Raw genomic sequence first — 16,863 nt, forward strand, 5'->3', positions numbered from 1 at the left:
ACTGTTACATCATTCTTAACTCAGAAACCTCCACAATCTAGCTCGATTTATTTCTTCAGGTTTTGTTAGCTTTGGACCCTAATGGACTTTTAAATGAAGAAACAGGTGAGTGTTGCAAAATATAATAAAAGTTTATGGACTTCAGAAATGCAAATGGAATTTACTACGTTGCTGTGCATGTATTTCTTAGCTTTTCTGTATCATGGTTTAAACATGTAAAGATAGATTCTTCAAAGCTGACCAGTTCATGAAAAAGAGAGGAAGAGAGTAATAGAAATATTACTTACGCCGTTTGCAGCCACATTTTTTTATCCTTTTGGGATCTGTGATGTCATCATGACAGGCCTTGCAATAAAAAAATGCCCTAGAGAGACAGAATGGAAATACTGACACATTTCTTAATCCATATAAATGAAATTAGTCCCACGTTTGCTCTTGCTGCAGTGCCAAATTAATGAAACATGCCAGCACTAATTTCCTTAATCTTTGAAAAGGTTTAAACATGTAAAGAAGGAAATATTTGCTACAAGACCATTAATTTCAAGCATAAGACTCCAAATTAGTGTTTCTTTTAATATACTTCTATTTGAAAAGTAACTGGGAGATGATAATTATGACACAGTGTATCAGTTCATTTGTCTTTCATCTTAGAAAAAAGAGCAACCAATGAATTTTGTCACTAATGTACACATGTATATATACTGAATGAATATACCAAAATAGGTATACCAGATTTTTTTTTTCTTTTTTTAAAGACTGTCTAGCACCCTGGGCCAATTGTTCAGCCTGGCTACAAGTAGAACTTCATTTTGGATACAAGAAGAGATTGCAACCGTATCAATGTGACAGTAACATCAGATATGGCATTTCAAAAAAAAAAAGAAAAAGAAAAAAAAGGCCAAACAAAACCATAAACGGACAATCTACTCAAAACAAGCTCGTAAAGCAACATCTAAATGAAACTGGAATAATCTTGATTCAAGCTATTTTTCCATCCTTCATATCTGAATACAGCAGAACCATTTAAATTCTGAACAGACAAAAGCCAAAATTACAAACAAAAATATACAACAACATAATAAACCACCTAGGTTTCCATTTATTATTTTTGCTTATGAACTTCTAACCTTGTATCAAATGCCTCACCACTAGATGAAGCACAAGGAGAAATAAGGAAGTGAGAAAGGTTAAACATTTGACTGTATATAAGATTAAAACAAAATTCCAAAATAGTAAATATGCATCAGACTGCCCACAGGAGAGTTTAATCATGCCTGCAAAGTCAACATATCATGTAAGGCTGCTGTGACACACTTCATGAGGATCACACAGCTGGCCTCCAGCTGGACAGTTACAGTTTACCAGGATTACTGGCATAACAAATTAAACATACTTTTTAACAGCTGAAAATTTCCCTCCACTTATTCACATTCAGGTTATGTCAGCTCCATGACTACCTTCCCAACCCCTTCTTACTGGCAGGAACGGCTTCTCAATAAAAATTGTCAGTAAGAACCAACCACTGCAACCACCCATGAATTTTGCTGACTCTACTGGATTATTAGATTGCTACAGCGGTAGGGAGGTCACTGGAACAGAACAATCTACAGTCCAAAATATAAAAAGAAAAATAAAGAATATTAATACACATCCTCTGAATAAACACAGCATTTGGCAGCTCAGTTAGGAGAACCACTAATTCTTTTTAGATTAATAAGGCAATGTTTGCCACAGATGTAACTTTGTTATAATTGTTTCTAGGTATAATTGTTTCTAATATGAAATTACTGTTCTAAAAATGCAAAAGTAATTATAGCAGAAAGAGTAATTGAACATTGCATGTTATATTTCATTGTGGAATATGTATTTGATAAATAGTTTAAGCTTAAAGGAGCTGAAATTTCTCTATTAGTATATAACAAAAAACCAGAAAAAAATAACTTAAATTTCTGGTATATAATATGTTTAATTGGCTTTATTTCCACAAACACCCCTCCCCATCCAAAAGACCTCAACTTCAGAATATTTTTTTGACTCTGATTCGTAGCTCAAGAGGGTGAAATCAACATTTTTCATACCGGTTTTGTTAGCTGAAGCACATCTGATAATCATTTGTTTTGCACAGAACATCTAAGAAATGTGTTAAGGGAGGCAGCAAGTTTCTAAATGAAGCCTTCTGCAAAAAGCAGAGGAGAACTGGGAATTTTGTTTCAATTTGATACTAGATAAAACATGCCAGATCAGTGATGTATAAAATTTCTCCAAACATATTAACTGGCTTTGAGCAACCTGGTCTACAGGAAGGTGTCCCTGCCTATGGCAGGGGGGATGGAACTGAATGATCTTTACGTTCCCTTCCAACACATACCATTCTATTGAATTCTTGATTCTATGAACTTCTCCCTGTTAAAAATGCTATGCTGGGTAATTTTTACTTACAGTCTAAAATAATTTCATAGAAGGTGTAAAATGCCTTAGAAATGGAAAAAAAGATAAAATAAAAAAAATGATAGCACCTCAGTAAAGGACTTTGAAGACAGCTCTCTATATTCAACTGGAGAAAAGCACCAGAGAGGAAAAGGGCTATGTGCTGAAAGACATCATACCTGAGGCAATGCTGGTTACAAATACTCCAAAGATGGTGCTAGAAATATGAGAGGACAGAAGCACTCCTGTGCTTTCCTGTATGTTTCATCTACCCCAAAACTATCTTAGCTCTTACAATAAAAATAGAATTCAAGATCTCAGCAATTTCACTGTTTTGATGTTTTGAATTTCTTCAAATATTCATGGAAAACATGCATTGCTTAAATATTATTTTCACTGCAATTTAATTATAAAAACCTTAGGACTTTGTAAAGGTTATCATCTGAATACTTTATCATGCTAAGTAAAGGATTTAGTTAAAATATCAAGCTCAAGCAGAACAAGTAAAAATCAGATTCTTGATATAATGTGCAACAAAATTAGAAATTATGAGGAATCACTCAGCTGCAAGTATTCCCTTAATCTTACAGACATTGAATAATTATTTATTTAAAAAGTTATTTTCTCACATTGTTCTTTTATTCCTATCATAATTCTAATAAACAAGAGTAAACACATTTGGTCCTAAATAGAATAGCATAAACCCCCCTTTCATTCAACCCAAACCTAACCCAGCCAAGCACAATGAACCTCTGAAATTGTCTGCAGTGGTTGAAATATACTGCATGGTTGTAGTTTGATTTATTATTATGGTTTATTGTTATAGAATATGCAGTTCCAGTAAAGAAAAATTACAAAAGAATAAATATTATTCTAGTAATGAAGCTATGGAATGAGTAGTTTGCTCACATCAAATATTTGCTTAAGTCTATGTAAATAAAAAGTACTCTAAACCTGAAACTTGGACAAAACTGTAATCCCTGTCCTCTCTCAAAGTAATTTGACTGAGACTAATTAATTATAGAGAAGTCAGATCAAAATATTTTCTAGAAAGACTCAGAAAAAAAAAAAAAGCTTCTTCATTTCTTTTCATATCGGCTAAAAAATTATTTAATTTCCTTGATATTTAGAGCTGTAGTTCAGAAAATAGGTGGCACGCATGGCTGCTTCACTACAGCAGCAACTCAGTTCCCCCTGAGAATCTTTAAACAGATACTAATGAAAATTAGGTGCTTACATGCAAAGAAACAAAACCAGAAATTAAATCCTAGATGTTTAAATTTAAAAATTAAAATATATTAATTACCTTTTTACTTCTTTGGCATCACTTGCAATGAAGAATCCTAAAGTACCTTCTTGAATCTTGACGTGGTTTCCAGGATTGATTAATATACTGCTCAGTGAAACAAAAACAAAAACAACAAAACCATAAATTTAAATTACTTTTAACTGAATGTTCCAAAATACCTTTATTTATAGGGGACCCACTAGATAGGAAAGGCTGCAAGGAAATTTTAAGCCATTCTTCCTTGAAATTTCCAATCAAATAACAGTTGTACATGCTTTTTACAAAAACTTAAGCTTGAGACAGTCGCATGTCTTCACCTATTATCACATCATTTAACTGTGTACATATGTTTTCTTATGTTTTTGCTTTAAATATAGACTATACAAAATAACAAAGCCTCTCAGAAACATGACGTGTGAAGCTGAGCATTTCAGCTTTCTTGCTCTGTCATGCAAAGTGGTGAGAAATTCCCATTATGGTGAAAAGAGGAGAACCAGCAACCACCACTCAATAACAATACAAGATATCGTTTATGAAGGTAAACCCTTTGATGTAAACTTTTGCCAATTTCTAGTGAAGAAGAATGTTAATGGGACCCCTATATGGACATAAAATGTTATTGTTTAAAATAATAAATACACACATACACTCAAGGGGAATGGTACAAGACAACCAGTCATGACAGCTGAAAAAACATAAAATGAGTAGAAAATTTTTAAATCAGCCATGGAGGAACAAAAATAACCCAACCACACTGACAGAACAGCCTCAGCTATATTCAATGATTGAAATTATAAACTGCTTCCAAGAAATGAGGTACTGCATGCCTCTCTACGAATATCTTTTTTATTTTCATAATAGTTTAACGCTAGATTTTAGGTAAGGTACTTTGCAAAGTACCAAGCTAAATATGAATATACAGGTACAGATGTAAATATATTCTCTGATAACTTTCATTTACAACTATTAATAATCATCACAACAATTTAGACAACTAAGTTTTTGACTTGCTAAAACTTAAAGCTTGCCAAAATTTCTCTCATTTGTCTTTTATTAAGGCTCAGCCTTTGTAAGTCAAAATGACAAACATGCAATTTACAGTAAATAAAGCCTACCAGCAATTTAAACACTTGCGGATTTAGCAAAGATTGATTTTGGGGAAGCACATATATATAAAAATAAAAATAAAAATAAATAAAGCACATTTCTGAAGAGATACACGTTATTAAAATGTGAAGGAAAAAAACCCTATAATGTTACTGTTAGGAGGGAAAATGGGTCTCAGCAGATTTCTTATTCAAGATGTTATTTATTATCCATACATAATAAATTAGTGTGACAAAAAAATATACCTGACACCTTTATAATAAGCGAATTGTTTTGTGTGATTATATATGTTCACAGGGCCCTATGAAAAGAATATGCAGGCTGCAAAATAAAGTGCTCTTGAGTTAAGAGTTTAAAGGTTGGTCATTGCAGACATAATTCATTATATAGACTTTATAATACGATTCTTAATCTAATAGCCACAAAGTACTTTTTCTCACAGTCTGGAACTTCATTCAGTGGTCTTTTAATGCCATTACTCCAGGCATGGCTTCATGTAGCTTGTCTTTCTTTAAAATCAGCATCATATTTTTCTTATGTATTTTTCTGCAGTGTTCATCACTATAGCATGCGAAAGATTCACAAATACATTATTTTACAAAAAGACTGAAGATATAGTATTAGCCCATTTTACAGATGAGAGATTAAGTCGCTATGAGATATAGTAGCTATTACTTTGGGATGCCTACAGGCGACTTTTTGCAAGTATTTAGCATTGCACCTCTCCACATACATCTTCTAGGGACTTTTGTGTTAAGAATGCTCAGCCTTTCCAAAAGCCCAGCCTCTGGTTCCCAAAATAATAAACACTTAATCAGAGGTCATCTGTAAAAGGTTTGGATTAAATTACTAGCTCATTCTCACAGAGGTATTCTGTGGCAGAGGCTGGAACAAAAAGAAAGCATTTACCCAGACATCCTTCCTTTTTCCTTCATTCACAGTTTCAAGCTTTGCAACAAAAAAGGAGAGGAGAACTACAGAAAACAGAAGTCATCACCACAGAAAGCAGGTTCATCTAAACAGCTCACTTAAGTAGTATTGCGAAAATGAAATGTGATGGTGTAAATAACACCTACATTATGCACGCAGATAAATGGGATGAATGAAAGTTGCACAACTAAACTTTTCACATCTGGCATTTCTTTTCTTAGTCTATTGGGCTTAACAATTGCACTTGCAACCAAAGCATTTACCTAATGCACTTTTAAAATGCATTTTCACAGGTTTTAAAATGGAACGAAACAGGAAAAAAACCCAAACAACCAAAAGAAAAAAAAAAAAACCCACAAGAATTTCTTCGTATGAAACCAATCATTCAAGTCACAAGCAGGTTGGAAAATTCAGATTCCCTGCACAAACTTTTGTCACTTGAGCCAACACAGCACTTACTAGCTGTTGCAGATACCTTAATGTCACTAAGGGAGATGAGACATACACTCTACCAGTATACTCAGAGAAAAAAGTTGAGAATGGCCCATCTTACGTCTGCCAGCCTATGTAAGCCTAGATAAGTCACTTCTCAAGAACGAGGACAGAATCCTGTCACTAACTCTCCAAAGTCTTTCTGTCAAAACTTTCTATCATGTCTGTAACTTCATCCATGTTTCAGTCTCCACTTTTCCCTTTCACTGTCTGCTAGCCCTTAGTCTGCCATTATGCTGAGAATTTAGCTGTTAAACTTCTACAGATGCTAGTCTCATTTCTACTATGCTGTTCCTTCTAAAATATTCAAAGACTTGTAATATGATTAGGGTTGGCTGTTTTTCTTAGGTACAAATGGGTATGCTGTCAGAAAAATACTTCCTTTGCCCTTATTTTGTTCTTTGCCCTTAATCACAGAAGTATTACAACTTTTCAGTATAAACAGATGAACAGATTTCTTTACACTGACTCACCTCTTTTTTCCCCCTCATCCCATTCTTGGAGATAGATAAACCATGCCAAAACAGTAACAAAATGCTACCTAAAGCTCAACAACCAAACTTCACAAGCTGAGGTAATCACTAGATATGCAAACATTCACCACCTCCTCAAATTTAAAATTTGACAGAATAATGAGCAAATTAAGCAGTTCTTTTAAGAGGCAGTGAACACAATCCTAAATCAGGAGTAACTGACTCCATTTAGGATGTACTGTATTGTGACAACTATTTTGTATCTCAGGGTTTTCTGAGACACGTTAAATCAATTCAGATGGGTCAGTGAATAGACTTTATTTTTGTCATGTCTAATACTTCATTCACATATATTTATTTTCACAAATACAATGTAGTGATAGCCACAAAATATAGATGTCATGGAAGCTAATGCAGTACGACCCTAGCAGAAGTCTTCTTTTGGGAATAAAAATGAATTTGCACCATCACTGCTACTGGCAAAGAACTACAGCAAAAACTCATAAAGCTTTAGGTTTACACACTGATATTTAACCAGAGAAAAATCACGAGCAATTTCTACTGGTCTATATGGATTTATTACATATGCTGCTTATTAAAGCAGCAATTGAAATATTTCTTATGAGACATGTAGTGTCATTAGCTAAAGTTATGCTTTGGTAAGCACTCACTCAAATATGTACAGCAAGGGAAATGTTTTGAATTAAAAGAATAGAATACAGAGAACAAAGAGGACAGAGAAAAATTTAGCAGTCTAATGAGCATTCCAAGAATAATGCATCCATCAGATACTGAGAACGCATGCATCTGTTTAAGCAGCTCATGAAAATATTCATATATATCCCCACAGTTGAGATTATAAGTACATGGCAAAGTAAACTGCAGTTCTGAGTAAGAAAGTTTCAGCTAATGTCTCATTTTTATGTATCTCCAAAACTAGGGAGTTTTGCAGATAAAGGAAGATGTAGGAAAAGGGAAAAAAAAAGACAGAAATGCTTTATATTTAATATTAATCTATATAGCTAATCCATACAAATTTTGTGCGCACAATGGGAAAATGCTGTTGAAAATCACACCCGATTTTTTTAAGTATTTTTTTATAATAAATCATAATTTGATTTTTTTTCTTTTTAATCTCCTAATTTAGCTCATGAAATTAAGCAAGGAATGCCAAATATTTCAAAAGTTTCTAAGTTTTTGAGCAAATTTTTTAACATTTCTATTTTAAGGTTACTTCAGAAACTAATCAGGTAATAGTAAGCCAAAAAACCTTTTAGTTATAATTTCCTTAAAAATTCCAGCTCCAGAAATATGCTCCTCAGGACAAAGCTTTTCATGACAAGTGTCACATTTCAAGATTATCTTGATTGCTTGCTCGCTCCTTCAAGCATGAACAGCTAGAACACATAGCAATTAAAGCCATCTAATTTGAATGTGTGTAAATTAAATATGATTTAATGTGTTTAATAGGAATTTAATGTACTTTATCAGCATAAACTTAGAAGTCAGTTCCAGTACTCTATGATAATACAACAACTTCTAAGCCAGCTGTGGAACAGAAAGCAGTATGGAAACCTCGGCTTTACAGTTACCTAGCAAAAGTTAGTTCATTTGTTCAACAAGATCACACATGTAAGAGCAATGAAAATGTCACACATCAAAAATGTGAAAATCACCCTTGATTTCAATTGTACTCTCGGGAATCACAGAATGAATTGCAGAATGCTTTGGGTTGGAAAGGGCCTTTAAAGATTGTCTAGTTTCAACTGCCCTATCATGATCAGGGATATTTTTCAATAGAATGGATTGCTCAAAGCCCCTTCCAACCTGACACTGAACACTTAAAGCTCTGGAAAGAATTAGAAAGAATAGCATCTATACAGTTGAAAATGAGTTTCCAGACTGACTGAAATATAAGCAGAAGAAGCACAAATGGGGATTAGCACACATTTGAGAATTTTTAAGAAAATGAAAAATCCAAATGTGGTTAGAAAAATTGTAGACAAATGCTTATGGATCTCTTTAAATAGATTATTCAACTAAAAGTTAAGATAGGACATAATGACTTTTTCATATCTCAGTGGACTACAGATATCTCTGACAGTGTGTTAATTTTGATCAATTTGCTTACTTGTTCGATTATATCTTTCTGATGTTTTAAGTATATATGCTACCTTCAGTAAAGTACAGATATATGTAACTATCTGTTCATCCATTCATATTTACCTGAAACTACCCCTGAACATGAGCATTGCTCAATACCTTTTTGGTAGTGCATGGATGGTTGGCTGCACAATACAACAATATTGTGACCTAGATAAAGAATACCATATTACATCTTCCCCTAAAGCATTAAGTGAGCTAAAGTTTGATTACTAGTTGCAGGTCTTCCAGGTTTTGCTGCACTTCAAGATAGTTGATGGAGAACCTGGTAGTTGCAGGTTTGAACTGCAGGACAATCTGTGGATTGACACTTTGGGGCAGGACTATTCCCTCCAACTAATTTTTTTGTACTCATTTCTGCTGTTGGGTAATTTTTATTTGCCTCCCGCTTCAAAGCATAATACATGTTGGACTCCAATTGTATTTCATGGGTTGAAAGAGCATCAGAATGTTTGACGGCTGCTATATTTTCATGTTATTAGAATATATAAAACATTGTTTCTAATAAATTTTCAGTGTCCAAAAATTTCAGTAGGAGATGAAAAAAAATTCCTCTAGCTTTCAACAATATTCAACTATCTTCTATCTGAACTACATGGAGAAACAACCTATCAGAGTTAGTCTGAACTACCATGACACTGTATGTATTTACTGCTAGCCCACTTGCTAAGTAACATGGCTACACAATTTTCCTTGAAACTGAGCAGGTTTCCATTACTACTTAAGTTGTAAATGGACATAACTTTGAACTCTTAATCTAGACACAGCATTTATACAGTAGGCGACTCTCAGAGTTGTATAACTGTCTGTATTCTCTGGAAAAAAATTAGGGATGTTATTAATACGGAAGGTTGCTTAAAGGTCTTAAAACTGTGCTGACAAAGGCATGTGGAAATGCTTAGCGACTACAGCACAGACAATAGGCAATGATAACATTTTAATAGCACTATGTGAAGACTAAAAACTGGAAGATACAGAGAATTCATTTAAGAATTTTCCTTGTCAGAGCCTCAGTTATGTACTATTCTCATTTGTTCGGACTTTCAATGTTACATTTTAGACAGCAGTAAAGGTGGGATTCATCTCATCTGACTTAGAATGGAAGCTACTTTCAAAAACTGTCTCTCTCTTCCCTTGCAATCATGCACTAAGTCTGGATACTGAAAAGAGACTAGACATCTAAAATGTAGTGGATAAAGTTAGGTAATATGAATCCCATTGTCAGTGAGCAATTGAACAGTTCATCCCTGCATCAAGGAAACTTGTCTGATTCAGTAACACTCCCTTTTTCTTTTATTTATATTTCCTTTCATATTTATGGCTACCCTTATAACTGCCATCATCCTTGTCTAAACAAAAGATCAATTGTTGAATTAAATGAATAAAACCAGAAAAATTTTGACTAAAGAAATTACAAAAGCCATAACTCCCATTTTAAACCTTGTGGTAGATGTACTGTACCATTCCCCATGTGACTGAAACAGTAGCAATATCATCTAGTAATCAGGAAGATATAATATTGTTTAAGTACTATTAATACATTATCTAAATAAGACTGTGTGGTATTACTAACATAGCTACCACATTTTTAAATAAACCCAGCTATTATACTTGATTGTTTCATGCCATGCCCAGATGAAATCCACCACTATTAGCATAACAGCCTTTTAAAATGTATCATGTCATTTACACAACTATAGAATTAGAACTACAAAAATAGTTTGAGACAGTATTTTTTGTTTCAGGGTACGTTTTGAAGTGGAGTGTGATGGTAGGTGCACAATCCCACAGTGGGAATTGCGTGCGTACCAGCTTCACACAGAATAAAAGTCATAAGTATTGCTTCTTTCTTCTGGGCTCAATCATTGACATTAATTCAGATCCATATTGCTCTACACAGAAAAATCCAGTAAGACACTAAAAAGAATACAAGGCAAAAGACACAGTGCACATTACATGCTACAGTATTTTAAAGCTTAATTACTACAAGCATATAAAAGGTTGCTCCCAGGAGTTCTTTACAATAGAAACTACTAAGTCATAGTCTACAGGATATGCATGAGGTATTTTATTGGGGAATAGTCCAAACTAGTGCAACGATGCTGATAAATTCAATACAAATTATTCGTTCTGGTTCCAGAAGTGATTATCAGTACAATGAAGGAGCACAATATACTTTATTCTGGGAGCAAGCAACTTCACTTGGTACAACACTTCTTCAAGTTGCTCATCATGCCAGCAGTAACATGCCTTCACCACAAGATAATATATACTTAAAGCAAGAAGCGAAGTAGAGGTGCAACAACTGCATATCCTTGAAGATGCTAAGTGTTGCAGTAACTTCTCTGCAGTTGGATCATCTCAATAATGCCAAACTGACAGGAAGCCACCTCTCTTTTCACACATCTACTCAGAAACCACAGGACAGTAAGACTGAAAAATAAATATAACACACACAACACACTCAACAGAATAGACATGGAAATGAAAGTTTGGGGAGTATAATGAAGGAAATTGAAATGTCTGTACAATGAAAACAGTCAGACAGTCTTCTATAAGTCAGACAGTCACTGACAGTCAGACAGACTTCTATAAGCAGGTAGAAAAACAAAGCTGGTAGTGATAAGAGAATTGAGGAGAGAAGAGGATATGGAAGAGCATGCCTTATTTACTTCATCAAAACCAATGGCAGCAAGATAGAATGTAGACTAAGGAGTGACTCACAGCATGGTATACTAAAACAAAATGCAAAACATGCCCTCCTAAATTAAAACCAAAACTGAGAAACAAATACACTCAGTAACATCTTCATAAATGAGCTTAATAAATGTCATCAAAATGTACGTGACACATTAGAGACTATCCATGGCACTTTCTCTGGAACAGTACAATAGCTTTAATGAGTACTGTGTTATGAGTAACTGGGCTCAAAACAGGACCAGTGATGCAAAGAATCAGGTATTTGTTGCTAATGGAAGGTGAGACAAGAAAACATTAACTACTGTATTGTAAGACATGTTTTGAAGGAAGACTCTGGGGAAAGAACATCAATGAATATGGAGACAATATGGCAGCACAATGGCTGGTAAAGACAAAATACACATCGTCACGATAACAGTACAAATGAGAAAAGAGACGAGGAGTTGTTAACAGTGAAGTCTGCTTTTAAAATGCAACAAACTGATATACCAATGACTCCACAAAAGGAGAAGATAAAAAAAAGAAGCCTACAAAACTAGTTTTATTTTGTACTTCCTGCAAAGAAGTTAGTGCGTGAGTCACAAGAACCAATGGAGAGACAAAATGCTATTTTCTCTCCTCTTTGAGATTGGGGGCTCATATATAAATATACACACAGATATATATATATACACACACACATAGACAGATGAAAATATATCTATATGCATATATGTGTGTGTATATACAGAGAAAGATAGACAAAGATGTTATCTTCCTGTGTTCTTGGCAAGGAATTAGTCCTGAAGTTAGAAGGAGTGGAGGTAGGATTGAGGTTGGAAGGAAAGGTAACGAAGAGGGCATACCGCTTTCGGCTTCTGCAAAAGACATGAAAAAAATTGCAAATCAAACACTTCGATAAGAAATCAACTGACACCAAAGCAAAAGCAAAAAAACCCCTTTATTTACAAGTCTTCAAGGCTCAAAGGTTTTTCTGCTGAGAATGAGAACAAATATATGGATAGACAGGAGCAAATTTAACAAGAGGAGTAAACATGGGGTGCAGGAGGGAAGAACCCTGGTTAAGCTTTCCTTTTTGTTTACTGATGTCGAGGAAAAAAAAGGGGGGGAGAAAGGAAGGCAAAACCATTTCTAAAAGGAATTTCAGATAAAGAGTTTGAATAACTGCATTTTGAACTGACATTTTTTGCTATCTGTTTAGTAAGCTTTGTTGGGACATTTTCAGGTTGATGTTCTCCATGTTCCTTTAGCATTTTTTTCTACATAAGAAACAAAAACCACTCTACAAATGAACCAAGAAAGACCATTTTTATAAGCTAAAGTAATCTCAGAGAAACAAAAATGTATTTAAGAAGTGCTTTCTGCTCTTAATAACTGCTTATAATATTCCCAGATACTAATTAGATATCAAGGAATGGCTAACTCACACTGTGATCTGGAACTACTGAAGTGCAGACCTCTATAGCTCGTCAGAAACCCATTCAATTCAGTAATATTTTCTAAACTCAAAGGTTTCTTTGATAAGTGAGCAGTAATTTAACCATTATTAAATATACAAATATAAGGGTAGTAGAAAAGCTAATCATGGCTATCTTTAAGTTAACCTGATGAGAAAGAGTTGCCTAAAAAGATAAGCATACTGTAGGTATTTCATCGATTATTTGAAAATGAGTTTGTATTTGTCATATCTACATTACCTATATTTAGGCTTGAAAACGTTTAAATTCTGCTTTTAAGCAATCTTGTAAAATCATGAATTGCTTATAATTACTGATCTAATACTGTGTAAAGTTGTTATCAAGGTGTGCTTACTGTTTTGTGTAGTTTTATTAGGAGTCAGGAAAAAAAGAAGAAAACCCAGCTGCAAGCAGGAAACTCAGCTACTGCTAACTTATACATTAATATTAGCTTGGGTAGCATTCTGATGATATATAACTACTATTAAGCTCAAATTCCCTATGGTATTTTTAACAGCAATTGGCTGAAAATCAGAAAGCTTTAGAAAACTGGCATGTGGGAGACTGCCTGGGTAAAAAAAAAAAAAAGAAAAAGAAAAAAGAAGAAAAAAGATGCATAGGTAAATGAGTATTTATGCTATTCTACATGTAATGAAGACATTAACAAAGTCAATTAAAAGTCTGCCATTGACTCAAAATGGTATTAGTATTTATCCTTAACACCAAGATGAAAATTTGAAGAAGGCATTAGGAAACCTACAATGCCCACACATTACTACTTTTGAGAGCTGCACACACTCCTGAATTCACTTTGTGCTGCTTTAGGTCTGAGTGCAAAGTGATGAAGGAAGATGAAGCTAAACTTAAAAGGCAACTCCTTGTGCAAGTGAAAAAATTCAGATACATAATTTACTTACACAGATATTCTGGCTAGCAGCAAAAATTAAACTGGTGGGAGTAAGATCTTCTTATCCCTAGGTGAAAACAATGCTTTGAAAATTTCCTCTGCCCCTGAAAATACTGGCCCTAGACCTGTCCTCAGCTATTGCAGGAAATACTAGCTTTTAATAAAAGGGTCCCACCTAGATAATATTCTAAATTTGTATTTATGGATATCATTGTTGCTCTAAATTGTAAACAATGTAAAACCTCCAAAAAGTTTTACAAAATATGGATCTAAACTATAATAAAATAATTAGCAGATATCTACTGTTGGTCACACTCACAGCATGAACGCTAAAAGGGTACTATAATCAGTTTTCCCTTCAGCTTTATGAAGAATTACCAATGAAGAACTTAAAATATGGAGTAGAGTAAAATATTTCCAAAGTCAACAACAATATACATAATTGGAAAATGACATATTTATCTTTTTCGAAGACAGATTGCACCTGTATACCATACTGTTCCAAATTTTATCTTAGTTCCCCACCTTCTAATTTAATAAAGTGCATGGAAATGTGAGCATACCTAAGAAGTGAGAAATTGAAGTTTTGTTCCATTACCTCTCTATTTAGACTAAAAGGCTCCACCTCAGAAAACCACAAGTATGTAATTAAGATATTTGGGTTGAAGAGCACAGGAACAGGTAGAACAGCAAAGGTATGCTACAAGTAGCTCAGTGATACACCAGTGACTGTAAAATTACCACTGGTTAGAAAGCCAGAAGATATTACTGTGGATCAGGCTTATAAAAAATGCGAATATCTAGCTTACATGTTCTCCTCTTGTTACATTGTATTTACAAACCCAGCTGTTATCATCCCTTTTTTAGTATTGTTTTCTGCAATTCTTAGGCTCTTTTTTTTCTACCAATTAATTAGTTGTGAACTGTTACCTGCATAGCTTTAAGTAAGAAGTAATATAAGATTGTATCACATTGTGTTACTTTTTGTGGGATCCTCTGCATCACCTTGTGATTAAGAACTCAATCCAACTTCCACTGAAGTTAGTGCAAAGAATGATATGGAAGCCATGAATTATCTGTTATTACTGAAAAAGACTGTTATATTAGCGCTTATGCAAGAAAATGACAATTGAAGTAATGACAACCTAAAGTTGGGCACTTCTTAGGAAAAAAAAACAGAAACCAAGTATTTTCTAATATTGGAAATACAAAATCTGACAAATAGTTCAATTGTTGTCACTATTCTATTTTAATTTTCTAGGAAGATATTAAGCTGTTCAAAGGCAAAAGAATAAATAATTTGCTTTACATTGGCTAATGTGGAGTGAGATCATTAAATGGAAAAGTGTTCTAAGAGCGCCTGAGAGCTGGAAACATAAAAAAAAAAAAATAAAATCCTGATTTATTTAAAAAAAAAAAAAAAAAAAAAAGATTTCTTATCAGCATACTGTGGACAAAAATAATATGCAATAGCACATACACCACTTCACTTATCACTTTAACATAGGAAAGAATCAAGCAAAATCAACGATAAGATGTAGAAATACTCTTGTAAGTAGTTGTAACATGGTATTGCATTGCAATGCATGTCCCGCATTGGTTTTATAGATATTTTTAATAAAAAATAATAAACATTAAAATGAACTTTCAAAACCTCAGAAATTTTGGCATGAGCTCAAATGACAGAATTGGTTCTCCTATGATGAGAAACAATTGTGAGAAACAAGTTTTAGGTAATTTCTGGCCAAAAATAAGATGAACTAGTATGTATAGTTCCAGACTTACTAGAGTAGTACAGAATATAATTTTGACAGAAACAAAATAAAATTCAGTTAAGAGACAGCATTATCACATTTTATTACATGTCCCTCTGTATTTTGCAGACCAAATTTATAACTTTTTTTTTTTTTTAAATACAAAAATCAATGTTGCGTAAAGCACCATTGCACAAGCTGATAGAAGACTGACTCCAATGTTCACCTGGATTTTTATACATCTTTATATAAAAAACCTGCAAGAAATACTTCTAGTTTTTTTTTGTTTGTTTGTTTGTTTTTTTGTCTGTGAATCAGTAATAATAATAATGATTTTTTTCTATTTGGTTGAGGAAAGGGGTCAGCCAGTTGCTAATTTCAAGCTAATTTAATCTTTTCTGTTTTCATGATGTGATTAAAACATGCACATTTCTGTCAAAACAGACCATATAAATACTTTTTATCTGATATGCCTTTTTATGTTGTATCCTAGTTAAATTGATTCTTCCAAACTCATTTCAATGAAATTATTGAGAATACACATAGCCATAACAAGTTTTGATCTCACATCTATTTACCACTTTTTGATTTTCAGCAAAATAAGTAATTGGACCTCCAATTAAAACTGATACACTATGAACAAAAACATTGAAGATTTTGTTTAAGTAAAAATGAATTGCACTTCTGGAGATGGGACTGTCACTGTTCGTCCACTTTCTACTGAATGTTCTGACTTGAATTAAACTTAGAGAAGAGCAATAGGGAAGAAATAAAAGCTTTTCAGTGCTATGTGAAACGGTATAACATGATGGCATGCTAATTATACTCTAAAATGTTTCAAAGGTATAAGTATAGCCATGTACATTTTGAAAAAAAAGCAGGCACAATTCTTGACAGTGCATTCCAGAAAAATCTGTAGGCATTTGACATACCTGCTTTCTCGTTTTTCCGACTTGTATTCTATGGCTATCATTAACAGCTTTAGTTTCGCAAACACCAGCCTGCAGGAAAAGAAGCAGCCAAAAGTCAGTCCTTTTTCACAACAAATATCACATATGTAGGGATCACTTTAGGATACATATTTTCTCTGAGAACTTACACTACAATATTTTCCATTTTTTTCAGTTAGGTATACACAGAACATATATTAAGGTCTTTCTACTTG

General features: G+C 33.6%; 1 protein-coding gene across 37 annotated transcripts in view; it reads right to left on the reverse strand.

Annotated features, from left to right (window-relative positions):
- The window catches only part of KCNMA1 (potassium calcium-activated channel subfamily M alpha 1), a 485,636-nt gene that overhangs the window by 108,700 nt on the left and 360,073 nt on the right, over window positions 1–16,863 (reverse strand). For 21 of the 37 annotated variants that reach the window (XM_062613051.1, XM_062613059.1, XM_062613013.1 and 18 more), the window contains 4 exons: window positions 16,631–16,699; window positions 12,426–12,437; window positions 3,734–3,820; window positions 288–364 (listed from right to left, as the gene is read on the reverse strand). In XM_062613051.1, coding sequence (XP_062469035.1) covers window positions 288–364; window positions 3,734–3,820; window positions 12,426–12,437; window positions 16,631–16,699 — 245 coding nt within the window. The remainder of the gene's footprint in view (window positions 1–287; window positions 365–3,733; window positions 3,821–12,425; window positions 12,438–16,630; window positions 16,700–16,863) is intronic. The other 16 variants (XM_062613009.1, XM_062613020.1, XM_062613154.1 and 13 more) reach the window with 1 other exon arrangement.

The sequence above is a fragment of the Pezoporus occidentalis genome, unplaced genomic scaffold, assembly GCF_034315485.1.
Source record: "Pezoporus occidentalis ecotype Australia unplaced genomic scaffold, CSIRO_AGI_Poc_V1 ctg101, whole genome shotgun sequence".
NCBI lineage: Eukaryota > Metazoa > Chordata > Aves > Psittaciformes > Psittacidae > Pezoporus > Pezoporus occidentalis.